This window comes from Mus pahari, chromosome 10 (assembly GCF_900095145.1).
Source record: "Mus pahari chromosome 10, PAHARI_EIJ_v1.1, whole genome shotgun sequence".
Lineage (NCBI taxonomy): Eukaryota > Metazoa > Chordata > Mammalia > Rodentia > Muridae > Mus > Mus pahari.
In genome coordinates, this window is record NC_034599.1 from 97,376,999 (window position 1) to 97,390,205 (window position 13,207).

General features: G+C 45.2%; 1 protein-coding gene across 4 annotated transcripts in view; it reads right to left on the bottom strand.

Moving 5' to 3' along the window:
* Window positions 1–737: 737 nt before the first annotated feature.
* The window catches only part of Dnajc13 (DnaJ heat shock protein family (Hsp40) member C13), a 109,021-nt gene continuing 96,551 nt past the window's right edge, over window positions 738–13,207 (bottom strand). For 3 of the 4 annotated variants that reach the window (XM_021207616.1, XM_021207615.1, XM_029543628.1), the window contains 5 exons: window positions 12,451–12,630; window positions 12,067–12,207; window positions 10,041–10,184; window positions 6,003–6,102; window positions 738–1,565 (listed from right to left, as the gene is read on the bottom strand). In XM_021207616.1, the coding sequence (XP_021063275.1) occupies window positions 1,459–1,565; window positions 6,003–6,102; window positions 10,041–10,184; window positions 12,067–12,207; window positions 12,451–12,630 (672 nt within the window). In that variant the 3' untranslated portion in view covers window positions 738–1,458. Of the gene's footprint in view, window positions 1,566–2,407; window positions 2,517–6,002; window positions 6,103–10,040; window positions 10,185–12,066; window positions 12,208–12,450; window positions 12,631–13,207 lie in introns of all 4 variants that reach the window. The other variant, XR_003844659.1, reaches the window with a different exon arrangement.

The window sequence follows — 13,207 nt, forward strand, 5'->3', positions numbered from 1 at the left end:
ACTGAGGGCCTCATGCATCTTCCTGGTTTTTTGTTTGTTTGTTTGTTTTTGGTTTTTTTTTTTGGTTTTTCGAGGCAGGGTTTCTCTGTGTAGCCCTGGCTGTCCTGGAACTCATTCTGTAGACCAGGCTGGCCTTGAACTCAGAAATTCACCTGCCTCTGCTTCCCGAGTGCTGGGATTAAAGGCCTGTGCCACCATGCCCAGCACCAACTATCCTGTATTTACCTCCTTGCTATCTGTTGCTTATGCTTCTTTTCTGTGTCTTGGAACAGACTGTTTCTACCCTCACACTGAAAACTCAAGCTCTCTCGGCATGCACACATGGGATTACAAGCTTGAGGAGAGCCTGTGTAACAATGAGGTGACCTTGTCTCAAACCAAACCAAAACAAAAAAGGATGTGGACAAGTGTTTGTGTGACTTCCCATGTCTACATTCTTGTAGTCTTCGGTCTACCTGGAAGACCTGTGCACTAGGATCTGTTATTGGAAATATTTGCTGGTTCCTTACCTCCCTCCTGAAACATTAGACTATGACACTCCTGCATTCCTTAGCAGTCTGGCCCATTCCTAAACAAGACTTAAGAAATAACTGAGCTGCTGTTTCCATTGAGGAATGAACGGAGGTGGGCACAGCTGTGCGTATGAGCGTGAGGGATGTCTGTCTGCTTCTGTTCCATCTCCCTCAAAAGTGAACATGGAAGAAGTTTCCAAAGGCTAAAATTACAGAACATACATATCTCATTAACAAAGCAGTCAATTCCCTTTATTTTTAAAATTTTATGTACACATATGAATGATCTGTATAATGTACATTCAATATAGAAAGCTTTATATATTTGATAATGTATAGAACATTTCACAATTACACTAATCTCTTACATAACATCTTGACATCCATTTTTAGTTTTAATTTTTTTTGCACAAGCTCCTTGTCGTTCAGTTTGGTGACGCCTGTCATACACACCAATGTGCACCGAACTCTCAGAGTTAATGATTGGGGATCTGGTTCTGGGTGGAGGGACGATGAGAGGAAGACGGTCATGGAGACCTGGTGCAGGAGAGAGAGGCGCCCTGCTCTGGGATAAGATTTAGCCCAATGTTTGTAGACTGCAGCTTAATCCCACAGTCACAGTAATTAAAAAAAAAGTTATAAAAACTAGGAAGAAAGTTTGTCTTTTTGATTCACAGTCTTGTAAACAGATATAAAGGAACAAAATGTGCTTACATACATCAAGAAGAAGAAATTCTTGTGTACCCAGGTGGCTGACCCACAGAGTGCTTTCTCAGAACGTGATACGTCAGAATCATGGACTCTTCTCCTAAATAAAAGTCTATTTATAGAAAAGGAATAACACTGTCATGAAACCAGGAGAAAGGCAGCGGAGTCTGTTTCAACATGGTGGTTGGAGGAATGTGGGCGCAGTACTGGCCTTCCAGCATTTCCGTCTCTGAGTGTTTCAAGTCTGATAGCCAAGGTCCCCTGCCTCATGGTCTACAGGAGGCGGCAGGTTAGACATGGCTGATGAGGATGTACCTGCAGTAAGGTAGCCAGCAACTCCAGGTCCTGCAAGAGAGAAAGGAAAGCAGGCATTTTCTCTATCAGTCTCGGGGACCATGGCCCAGTACAGACAATTGGGAAGCTCTACACATTATGTACATGTGTAACTGTCTCAACAGGCAGCAATACAGCACCTATGTTCATGGCTTTTATCATATGACACAATTAGAATAATTTCAAAATTCATGCAGTAACACTGGTGTAGAAACAGGGAATTTTCCCTCTTTTCACACCTGGAAAGTTCAATTTTTACCAAAAAAAAAAAAAAAAAAAAATCCAGGGTACTTAAAGAAACCATGGAACACACAGATGGTAGACACCCTGTCCACCCGGCTCAGCCCATCTCAAAGTGAGGCACGATTGGATTCTTGACACTAGCAGCTTCCGAGACGGACATTCTAGGTAACCTGTGTTCACCTGGTGCAAAGAAAGGTCACTTTAATAAGCCACACCCAGTGAGCACAGCTCTCTATGTAAGGTCTCTTTGAAGAGGAAGGCTCTGGCCGTTCTTCTCGTAGGTCAAAAACAAGCTCCAAAGGAGAAATAGCATTTTAGATGTAGTTTCCATGTGTTCTGTGACTGAAAGTCTCTATGGCACGAAAAGGCGGCCCTCGGAAGCAAGCTTGTCAGCAGTCCATAGGCCTCTGGAGCTGACTCTGGGCACCACAGACATTTGCTTACATCTCAGAAGCACCACACAATGGAACAAGCGCTTACAAGAGAAACTTATTTAGCGCTGCAGTGGCAGTGCTTAGCCGAGTCAGAGGAAACATGGCAAATGTGTACACTGAGGGTTGGGACAGGAAAGGTGGTGCGAGCAGCATGCATTGAGCAAAAGGTTTCTCTACCTGCTTCAGAGAGCTACACAGAAGTTAGCAAGCTGCCTGGCAGAGCAGTTCTAAAGCCCACTCCTGAGGTGAAGGGGGCTGCTGCCAGTTAGAAGGGAAGGAGAGACACCTGGGGGGAAAAAAGAAATGTAAGCAGCAAGGGAGTCGTGAGGACGTGCACACAGCAGAGCGATCTAATGCGGGGAAGGCAACAGGACTGATGGAGGACAGAGGCCATAATTCACTTCCGTCTCATCTCTCAGCTTCTGAGCACTGACTGTGGATGGAAAATGGCTGCCACACACCGTGCCAGTGCTGGCGAGGCCTGCATGAGCTGGGACTGAAGCTAACCAGAGTGCCTGGGTCCTTGGAGTCAAGTACTTTTAACACTTATTAAAAGGATTTTCCCTTCTTTGGGTCTTGGGAGCCTACACTATCAACTCTTACCTTCTGCTAATCAGCAAACCAGGCCTCCCACAGACTGCTCAGGAAGAAGACTGGCCCATCAGCGTAGCTCAGAGCCAAAGCCCTGTACTGCTTCAACTTTAGACAGATCCAGATGAGCAAAACCACAAGCACTACAGAGGGGTGTGGTTCCTACACAATTCAGACTGTGGGCAGTGATGGTTAGAATCCTCCCCTCACAGAGGAACCTCTGAGCATGTCTGTGGGGGACTGTCTCAATTACGTTAATTGAGGTGGAAGACCTGTCCACTGTGGGTGGCACCATTCCCTCAGCAGGAATCTGAATGATATGAAATGGAGAAAAGGAGCTGAGCATTAGCATACACACATTCATCTCCTTCTGTTGACTGGGTATATATATATTACGTGACCAGATGCTTCAGGTCCCCGCTGCCTTGACTTCTCCACCATGATGAACTATGCCTTCAACAGCTAATCCAAACCCTTTCTCCTTTAAGTTGCTTTTGTCAGGGAATTTTTTCACGGTGATAGAAAAAAGAAACCAAGACACGGGCTCAATGATTCTTATAAAAATAGGAGGTTATGGCACCAAACCCTGAATGCTACATATTAAAGTAGGCAACACTCAAGTCACTGGGGAGTCTTGGGCAAGCTCACAAGGGTTATGGGGTATTGATAAATAAAGTGATACTTGTTGATCACCACAGTCATACAAATAAAACTTTACAGTTGCGTACATGTTTCCTAAACTTAACTATCTTACACAGGCAAAACAACACAGAGACTCGAAGGCCGTTCTGAACTGAAGAACAACTTCAGAACTCCTAGACTGTAGTCAAAGGTGTAAATGATGAGCTGACAAAGACGCCAGCTGTCTAGTTCTACTCCCATTCCTTGTTCCCAGGGAAAGTGAACTTTAGTCCCAGTAAGTCTGAGCTGCTCTCAGCGCTGTGCCTCTGGTTCCTAATGGCTTCCTTGGACTGAGAAGAACAGCTTGCATCTCAGAAGCAGACACAGCAGTTATAGTCTCCAGGGATAAGTGGGAAAAGAACCAAAGTTCTAGGGCTCACAAGAATACTGTCCAAGTGTCAGGCGTTAGAGGAATGAGGCAGACATGGCTGAGGGGAAACCACTCAGCCAGATTGGTGGTGGTGGTGGTATTATTATTATTGTTATTTTTGTTGTTGTTGTTGTTATATTTTGAGACAGAATTTGTAGCCCTAGCTATCCTGGAACTCACTCTGTAGTCCATGCTGGCCTCAAACTCAGAGATCCGCCTGCCTCTGCCTTCTGAGTACTGGAATTAAAGGTGTGCACCACTACCATCCAGCAAAGATTGGGTTTTAATTAAATTCTGGTTAAACACATCAAAAAGCACTTGGGAGCACAGGTGGTGAGGAAGCCGGGTAACTCAGAAGCTGAACCCTTGAAGCACAGGTAGGTCATTCTTTCAAAGGAGTAGAATAAAATTAGTGGTAAAATCTAAGTAACTAACATCTCAGAAGAGAACGTTCCAGTCTGGTGGATGAGGTGCCAGGAAGGGAGCAGGCCTAAGGCAAGCATGGCTCGCAGCCCAGCCTGTCCAGTATGGACCTGCTTTCAGGCTTCACACAACACACAAGTTCCAGCCCTTTCTGGGGATGAGGGTGGGGTTACACCACTGCTACTTGGCTGTGCCTGTGCAGACATTTGTCAACTGTAGCTCCTACAGCCTATCACTGCTGCTTCTTAGAGGCCTCACTCATCCAGGGATATGGGTGAAAGAAAAGGCATACAGGACACATCTCTCTTCTTGCACTCTGCTCCCAACTCCAGGACCACAGCAGGTCCAGGTCTCTGAAGAGAAATCCCATCTGCTCTAAGACGGACCCGGCTAAAGAGGTGGGGTCAGGGACACCTTTCACTTGATGAAGGCTGAGTGTACAGGGAACAAGAAGCCTCACGTGAGCTTCTGCAGAGCAGCCTTCGACCTGCATAGCACCACTGCTGCAACAGCTTCATTCTCGGCTGAGAACCCAGGCTGCTTCCCACCTGTGCCACACTGACACTGAGAGCATTGCCTGGAGATGCTGACTGCCAACCTTTAGAAGCACGCTAGAGGCCTCGGGGGTGGGGTGGGGTGGGGGTGGGGGTGGGGGTGGGGGTGAATACACTCCTACTTAGACCTGAGAGAGTTTGACCTGAGAGAGGCAGGCGGTAGGCAGACCACCACCACACTCTGGGGATCTCTCCATAGAAAACAGTCGGACACATCAGAGGACCAACAGCACAGTCCAGATGCTGAGGATTTAGGGCTCTGTCCAAGTCATGAGGAGCGACAGATATTAATGTGGTCACAAGAAGGGGAAACAGTAGTGTCCCAGCTAAGTGGGAAATTAAAAGAGGTGAACCATTTTCCAAATCTACTAGATCTCAAAATCTGAGAATCAAATCTTTATGATTCTTATAGACTTCTACCAGAACAATCAAGATTATTGAAACAATGGAGCTATGTGGGGGAAACTGGCTGTTAACATTTTATCTCCATCTGCAGAGTCCCAGCAAGCTCTGGGTAGAAAACCCCGTGGTCTGCTATCTCCTTATGCTATCACTTCAGGCAGGTGATGAGCTATAGAGTACTCATTCGGCTAAGTTCACACTGAAGGTCTTTATAAGAGATGGGATGCTCTGCCTTTAGTACAGCAACTTAATACTGCTTCTTTTCAGACCAGAGTGAGTGCTGAAAGGGACGGTTTTAAAGGACCAGGCATCCTGTGTGTCGAATGAGCACATGTCCTGAGCACCATGCAGTGTCTTCTGAGCCCTCAGCAGTCTTATTTGTAACAGCACCGACATATTTCCCCCATGGGAAAAACACTTAGCAAAACTGCACTGCAAACATTTAAGAACAAATTCTATACACAATTATTTGAAACCTCTCTGTTTAGACCGAAAGGGGATGAGGCAATCAGGTTTCGGATATGTTCTTTTCACATTCAAATTCAACGCTTAAGCACAGACACACTGCACATCTAACCTATTGTTTCCAACAAACACTCAACACTGCACCCCAGTTGAGCTTAGGACACGTCAGGGCACTCACACTCATGGCAGCTGGTGCCCAGGTGATGGCAGAAATGCTACTGTAAGTCTGCTCAGGGCAGGAAGAGGGCCTGCATGAGGCTCTGAGGTGTCTTAAGGTCTGACTTACCTGTGAGGTATCCTGCTGTTTGGGAGTCAGAAATGAACAAATCATGTTTCTGGTCTTTGAAGGCACTCCAGACTGAAGATCGAGAGAGGATTTCATTCACCTGCAGAAGTAAAGCAACCCCTACTTAGCATGGTAACGACAGGGACTAGTCATGAAAGACTGAACCAGGCAGGAAATAGAACTTCCAAAGCCAGAAAGCCACGGGGAATGAGCCAGGACCTTGTGTCCATCACACACTGAGTCCCAGGCACTGTGCAGGGCACATCTCATTGAGCCAGACCTAGGAAGGGCTGGAGGGAAGATGCTGAAAATTGGAGTTACAACCTTCAATCAGCCTTTCTTTCAAAGGATGGGCTGTGTCTCTGAGGAGATCATGAACAACATACATGAGAAAATAAGTGAATACACAAAACACCAGAGTATCACATATAAAATGGGCATTCTATGAAATACATACATGACAGAGTTGTGTGTGTGTGTGTGTACAAGACTGAGACGGAAAGTAAAAGTGTATGTATAGAAAACACCAACTGAAGAAGTTATCAGGGTTGAAGTAGGTGCAGACTCAGAGGACACAATCCAAAGTCTGTCTGTCTGTCTGTCTGTCTGTCCATCTGTCAGTCAGGTGTGCGCACTGCAGCACAGCTCTTCGTGCATCTGCATCCTGGTGGCAGCATTCCAGCCTGGGCAGGAAGCAGAGCGCACAGGGACCTGAGAAGGATGGAAGAGTCCTGGCTTTAGAAGCCATTGTCCATTTGTTCCCCTTTACAGTGGAGGGTGGATGTCAGGGCCACTTGGCTGATTTCATTCCTAGACATGGCAATGCAGGTCAGGGGAAGACAAGCAGGGCCCAGGGAGCCTCACTTGCAGAACACGCAGACATCAGCTAAGGACTGAAGCAACAGCTGCCACTTGTCTTCTTTATGTCATTTTAAATGATTCTAATACTAAGAGAAAGCCAGAGGCATAAAAAAATGTCTTTTCTTGAGACACAGAAGCCTAATTTCACTAAGGGGAAGTTTAGTAAACTAAGCATAAAAAGAGCATTTACACACAGAAATGTACCAAACCTTCACCAAGATTAATGGGCCAAAAAAAAAAAAAAAAGTAGCAATTATATATACAATGAAAAACAAATAAAGAAATGAAACATTTTTTTCTTTTCTTTTTCTTCTTTTTTTTTTTTTTTTTTTTTGGTTTTTTGAGACAGGGTTTCTCTGTGTAGTCTTGGCTGTCCTGGAACTCACTCTGTAAACCAGGCTGGCCTCTAACTCAGAAATCTGCCTGCCTCTGCCTCCCAAGTGCTGGGATTAAAGGCGAGTGCCACCACGCCCAGCTGAAATGAAACATTTTAATACATCCCACAACAGGGACAAAGCCCAATGTTAAAATGAAACATGTGGAACAGATAGAACCACATTAAGAAGACAGAGTAGTGGCTGTGGGATAAAGAGTGAAACTGTCACGGTAATCCCTGTGCCTGGGAGCGAGGCAGTGTGGCGTTATCACAGTGCTGCTGAGGGAGAAGACCACTTAGTTGTTCACTACAGTTGATCTCATGTTATGAGTGACAGCTATCACTATCAACTTAAAACAATCTAGACTAGTGGTTCTCAACCCGGGGGTGGCAACCACTGAAAAGCAACTATTTCCAATGGTCCCAGGAACTCAAGACTGTTCAGTAGCAAAATTATAAAATACATTTATAGTTTTGGTTGCTAAGACCACTGGAAATATGTTTTCTCTGATGGTTGTGACCTGCAGGTTGAGAACTGATGATCTAGAAGAACTTGGGTATGACTATGGGGGACTGTCTAAATTGCCTTAATTAAAGAAGGAAAATCTGCTCTGAACATGTGGAAGCCTTTGGAAAATGGCTTGCAGAAGGAATCTGAAGAGTTTGGAAGTATGGATTAGAAAACCCTTGACTCCCAAAGAGAGAGCATAGTGGGGTACTCTGGTGGGACACTGAAGACAATGCAGAGAGAGACTAGTGAGAGTCAGGGCCCAGCTCATGAGCTTTCTGAAAAGAACAAGGACTTTGTTAGGAGCTGGGCTGGGGGCATTTGCATGATGTTTTGGCCAAGACTCCGGCTGATCATTCTGCCCATGCTCTGAGAACTTGGGTGAACTTTAGGTTAAGATAATAGACGAAGTCATATGGCAATGGAAAGTCCCAAACAGGAAAGCACTTAGGCTGATGCTAAAGAGGTCAGTACCACTAAAAAGAAGTTTCCCATGCTGCACCAGGACAACAGCAAGCATGTCCGAGCAAAACCCCACCCCTCAGAGATCTACCTTGTGAGGCTCCAGATTCACTTAAGGAAAGAACATCGAATGGTTTCCTGTTCCTCAAGAACAACCCACTGCAAGTGTTTCCTCAGTCAACGCACAGAAGCAGATGCAGTGTGTTTCTTGGGGAGGGACCCTCCTGAGCTAGTGGCAGAACCTCACAATATCATCCATGTAGGACTGACTTTGAAGATATGAAAGAAAACACGATTCAAGGAGGTCATTAGAGCACCTACAGCCAGACTAGGTTCTTAGGTGGATGTCCCCACAGTGTCCCTGGGAAGTCACTGCATGAGGCTGTGAGGACAGAGCCTAAGATGCAGTGAAGCCCTGAATCCATGGGAAAAATTGCAGGAATAGAGGAGGTGAAGCAACAGAGCTCTTTGGAGGCCAGAGCTTCTTATTACCAGCCTCTGAGGTTGCAATGGAGCTGGGCTTTCTTGTTCATTATCTGGAATTTGATCTTGCTTTGATCTGATCAGACTTGCTAATAAGCCTGGGTGCTCTTGTTTGTGTCATTATATGTGTATAACTTGATTTTATCTTTACAGAAACATAAAGATAAGGCACTTTAGACTGTTCATAACTATGGGGACAGGACTTTTAAGAAGTTGGACTGAATGTATTTCATGTAATAACATTGTCACAAGTCTCTGCGGACAAACAGTGGAAGGTTATGGCTTAAAAAGACGTATCTGCAGCAAGGTGACAAGGTGGAGTCGTGGTGGTTAGTTTAATTGTTGACTTCCAAAGAATTCTGATTCACCCTGGAGACGGGCTCCAGGTCATGTCTGTGGAAAACTGCTTGGGATGGCTCAACATATGTGGGCCCTTGACCTGCTCACCCCCAGTGCACCTCTGGACTCCTACTGGACTGAAGTAGGAGAAAGTGACTGAGCAGCAGCTGAGATTGATTTGCTGCTGTTTCCTGACTGTGGATACAATGTGCCCAGTTGCTTCAAGCTCCTGGCACCTGGATTCTCAGCCACAATGGACTCCAAACATGAGCCACAGTACGCCTTTCTCCCTAAAGCTGTCAGAGTAGTTTATTAAAGCAACAGGAAAGGAAACTGCAGACATCAGAGAAGAGGATGCAGAGGGGCTGGAGAGATGCTCAGTGGGTTGAGGTGCCCTCTGCTAAGCTTGGCAACCTAAATTCAATCTTCAGGACCTACACAGGGTAAGGAGAGAGCAGACTCCTGCAAATTGTCCTCTGACCTCCAGATGTGAGTTCTGGCACATATGTACTTGTGCAAGCATGTGCATGTGCACACACATACCCCTTGTTAAAATGAAATCAATTAAAAGTGAAGATGAAAAGTGAATCCTTCAGAGGCCTGAAATCATACGTGCAGCTGAAACATATTAACACAGTGGTTCTGTAAAGGAAAAGAAACTGGCACTTTACAACCACTAATAAAAACATTTAAAATGATGCTCAGATCTTTTAAATGGTACTTGATTCTATACTAAGTGTTTCAAATCTTCCATGCTAAGACTTCTACTTGTTTTCTTCTTGGAATGCAGAACATACTGCCACTATGCAGAAAGAGAATCCCCCTGCAAGTAAGTCTTTTGGGGACAAGATTGTGATTTCTTCCAGCTGTGAAGCACTTATGCAAAACTAACATTAGCTACCCCGTGAGTGACTTAAATGCAGGTTCTCAGCTCGCTGATAGCCAAACTCCTGACTTGAAGATCCTTCGTAGTGAGGAACACAGCGGTGCTTTTTGTAGACAGACTCACCTGTTCTCCATACTGCAGACTTCGAGTCATTGCCTTAAGAGCTTTGACAATCTGGGCCTTGGTGGCAGCAGGACTGTCGAGGTTTTCAAGGCCTACGCCTTCAAGCAGCTTTAAGAGGTATGGGACCAACTCTGCTCTCAATGCCTGGAACGAACAGTCAGTATTCACATGAACACAATATGTATGTCAGCTACCAAAGATGTAATTTCACCATGAGGATAATATTGACAGCAGGGCAGCCTGTTCTTAGCATTTCAATGCAGATGCAGATTTTTTATTTCAGTATTAAATAGAAACAACATTTTTTTTTTTTTGGTTTTTCGAGACAGGGTTTCTCTGTGCAGTCCTGGAACTCACTCTGTAGACCAGGCTGGTCTTGAACTCAGAAATCCGCCTGCCTCTGCCTCCCAAGTACTGGGATTACAGGAGTGCGCCAACGCCACCCCTGCCCGGCCCTAGAAACAGCATTCTTTTTTTTTTTTCTTTTTTTTTTTAAAGATTTATTTATTTATTATATGTAAGTACACTGTAGCTGTCTTCAGACACCCTAGAAGGGGGCGTCAGATCTCATTACAGATGGTTGTGAGCCATCAGCTCTTAACTGCTGAGCCATCTCTCCAGCCCAGAAATAGCATTCTTATATAAAGTGATTTTTATTCAGTTCTACCAACTGCTCTAATGCTGTGTATTATATAATCTTCCTAACACTGAATAAAACATAATTATTATTTCAGATAAGAAAATCAGTGCACACAGGGAAAACAAGTGTACGCCACAAAGCTGGGCATAAGAGAACCTTATCTGGACCCAGGAGGGGAAGAAGCCAGGCTTTAAGTCACAGCAGTAGGGCTTCCTGCACTAATGGCATCACTCTGAACAGGCAGCAGCCTCTGAAGAACTCTATGACCTTTGGATCCTCCTCCAACACTCTCTCTGCAGTCATCACCGAGTTATCAGCCTGTTATGAGCTAAATAGCAACATAGTGTTGCCCAATGTTCTCAGAATCCAGCGAGGTGGGGTAAATGTGGTGTGCACAGAGAGAGGGTGGGCAGAGTGCAGACCGTGCTCAGGCCTGCAACCAGAGCCAGCCTCAGTGACAGACTAGCTCACACCAGTCACCTCTCAGCGACAGACTAGCTCACACCAGTCACCTCACATCTACCTATGCTCACTTAGTACTTTTGCCTGTTTACAGAGGGTGGAGGGCTGGGTTGGGGGAGAAGTTGAAGAAGAGGTCAGGGGAAGCAGAGGCCCACATACAGAAGCGGGGGTCTGTCTCCAGTGTAAGGGCAGTAGATGTCACTCTGTCACCTGGCAGGGTTTGCTGTCAAAGGTTGAAGATGAAAAGTGAATGAGAAGTTTTTTATTACTTTCATATTTTTCATGGGAAAAATGATGTGAAGGTGTATCTGTACAAAGGAGAATGAGAATATCAAGCTAATGAGCAAAATTACACTTTCAGGTATCTTTTATTATGGTGAGGACACCTAAATGTACTCTTTGTGGTTTTTGGCAATATGTGGCACACTATCTGTTGCTGTTGCCATAGAGCAATGGACCCACAAACTGAAGCTTTCTACCTGTGACCAATATTGTCCTCTGTCTCACCCTGGCCTCACATAACTAACCACATGCTCTGCTTCCAGAAGCACGATGACCTTGCAGGTAAGGCTATGTGGTATTTGTGCCCAGAGTAAGAAAGCTCCTTTTGCCCGACTTCCCAGCACTCTTTCCCTTCAATGTCTGCGTACACTGTCTGATTTCTACTACATGAGGGACTTTTTTGCTCAATATGAATCTAAAGAAACAAGGAATGAATGAACAGACCCCAAAGAGAATGATGTAATTTTTACAAAGAAGCTAAGAGTGAATGCAAAAAGAAAGAAGAAAGGAAGTTGGTGAGTCTTTAACCTTTCCATGTGAACAAAATGTAAAGGAGTGTCCACAAGTCCTAAGGCCTCCCGCACAGAATGTCTGTCGGTCTGGCGTGCCTGCTTTCCTGGCACCATTCATAGAGTCACTCACCTGCGCTACTAGCTCACTCTGCTCCTTCTGGAACATGCGGTTGATGGCTTCACAGGCCAGGCCCACAGTGTCTGCTCGCTTTCGCATTCCATTCATCAGTGGGCCAATGGTCTCCAAGGACGCCATGGCTCGGACACATAGCTAAGAGGCCGAAAGACAAGGATACTTTTAGAGTAGACTATTATACAGAGCAATGTAAGGTCTACAGGAACAAAATGCAATTTAAATCCTGCTTATGAGGGAATTAAGTTCCATCTCTGCTAATCATCCCGCTGAAACTGATAGAGAAACTTACAGTAGAATGGGGTCTTAGACTCTGAAGTGCCATCAAGAAAGCACATAAACTGTGGAGCTCTAGGCTCCTGAGCAGACTCACATCAATACCTCATTGTCAGACAGGACGTGAATAACCCGAATTGCACTCTTAGGAATGGCATTGTTTCTGTGATTCATTGCCTGGATAACTTTGGGAAGATGGCCCAATGGCGGGACTTGATCTGCCAACTGAGGCTGTGCACTGAAGAGACAAACCGTCGCCATGGTCAGTGTTTCCAGAGTCTCTCCCTGGAAAGAACAACAACAACAAAAATCAGAGCCAATAAATCCAAAGTAAAGCACTGAAAAAAAATTCTTAAATTGCTTTAATACATTTGTTTAAAACTAGGGATTAAAAAATTCTAAGTGCTGACACCTAAAATCCAACTCACACATCCTAAGACAGCAGCAACTTTCATTTTCTCTGATAAAAAGCACAAACCTAAGGACCCGGGAACGGGCCACTGCATTCTAAGAAGCCCTCCCTGGGCCAGGTATATTGGGTTTTTATGGCAGAGGTAAAAGATCACTCCTAAATGGCTATGTGAAATTTAAGACCGGGCTACACACATGCTACTGAGATACAGCAGCAAGAATCCAAGAGGATGCAGAAGTAGCTGGGGTTTCTCCAAGTCCTATGGAAATTCCTACCACATGCCAACAACCCCTTACCTGAAATGCTTCAGTCCAGGACCGTCTGAGCTCTCAGGAGACTTACACAGACACTACTGCCTGGCTTACACAGACACTACTCCCTGGCTTACACAGACACTACTCCCTGGCTTACACAGACACTACTCCCTGGCTTACACAGACACTACTCCCT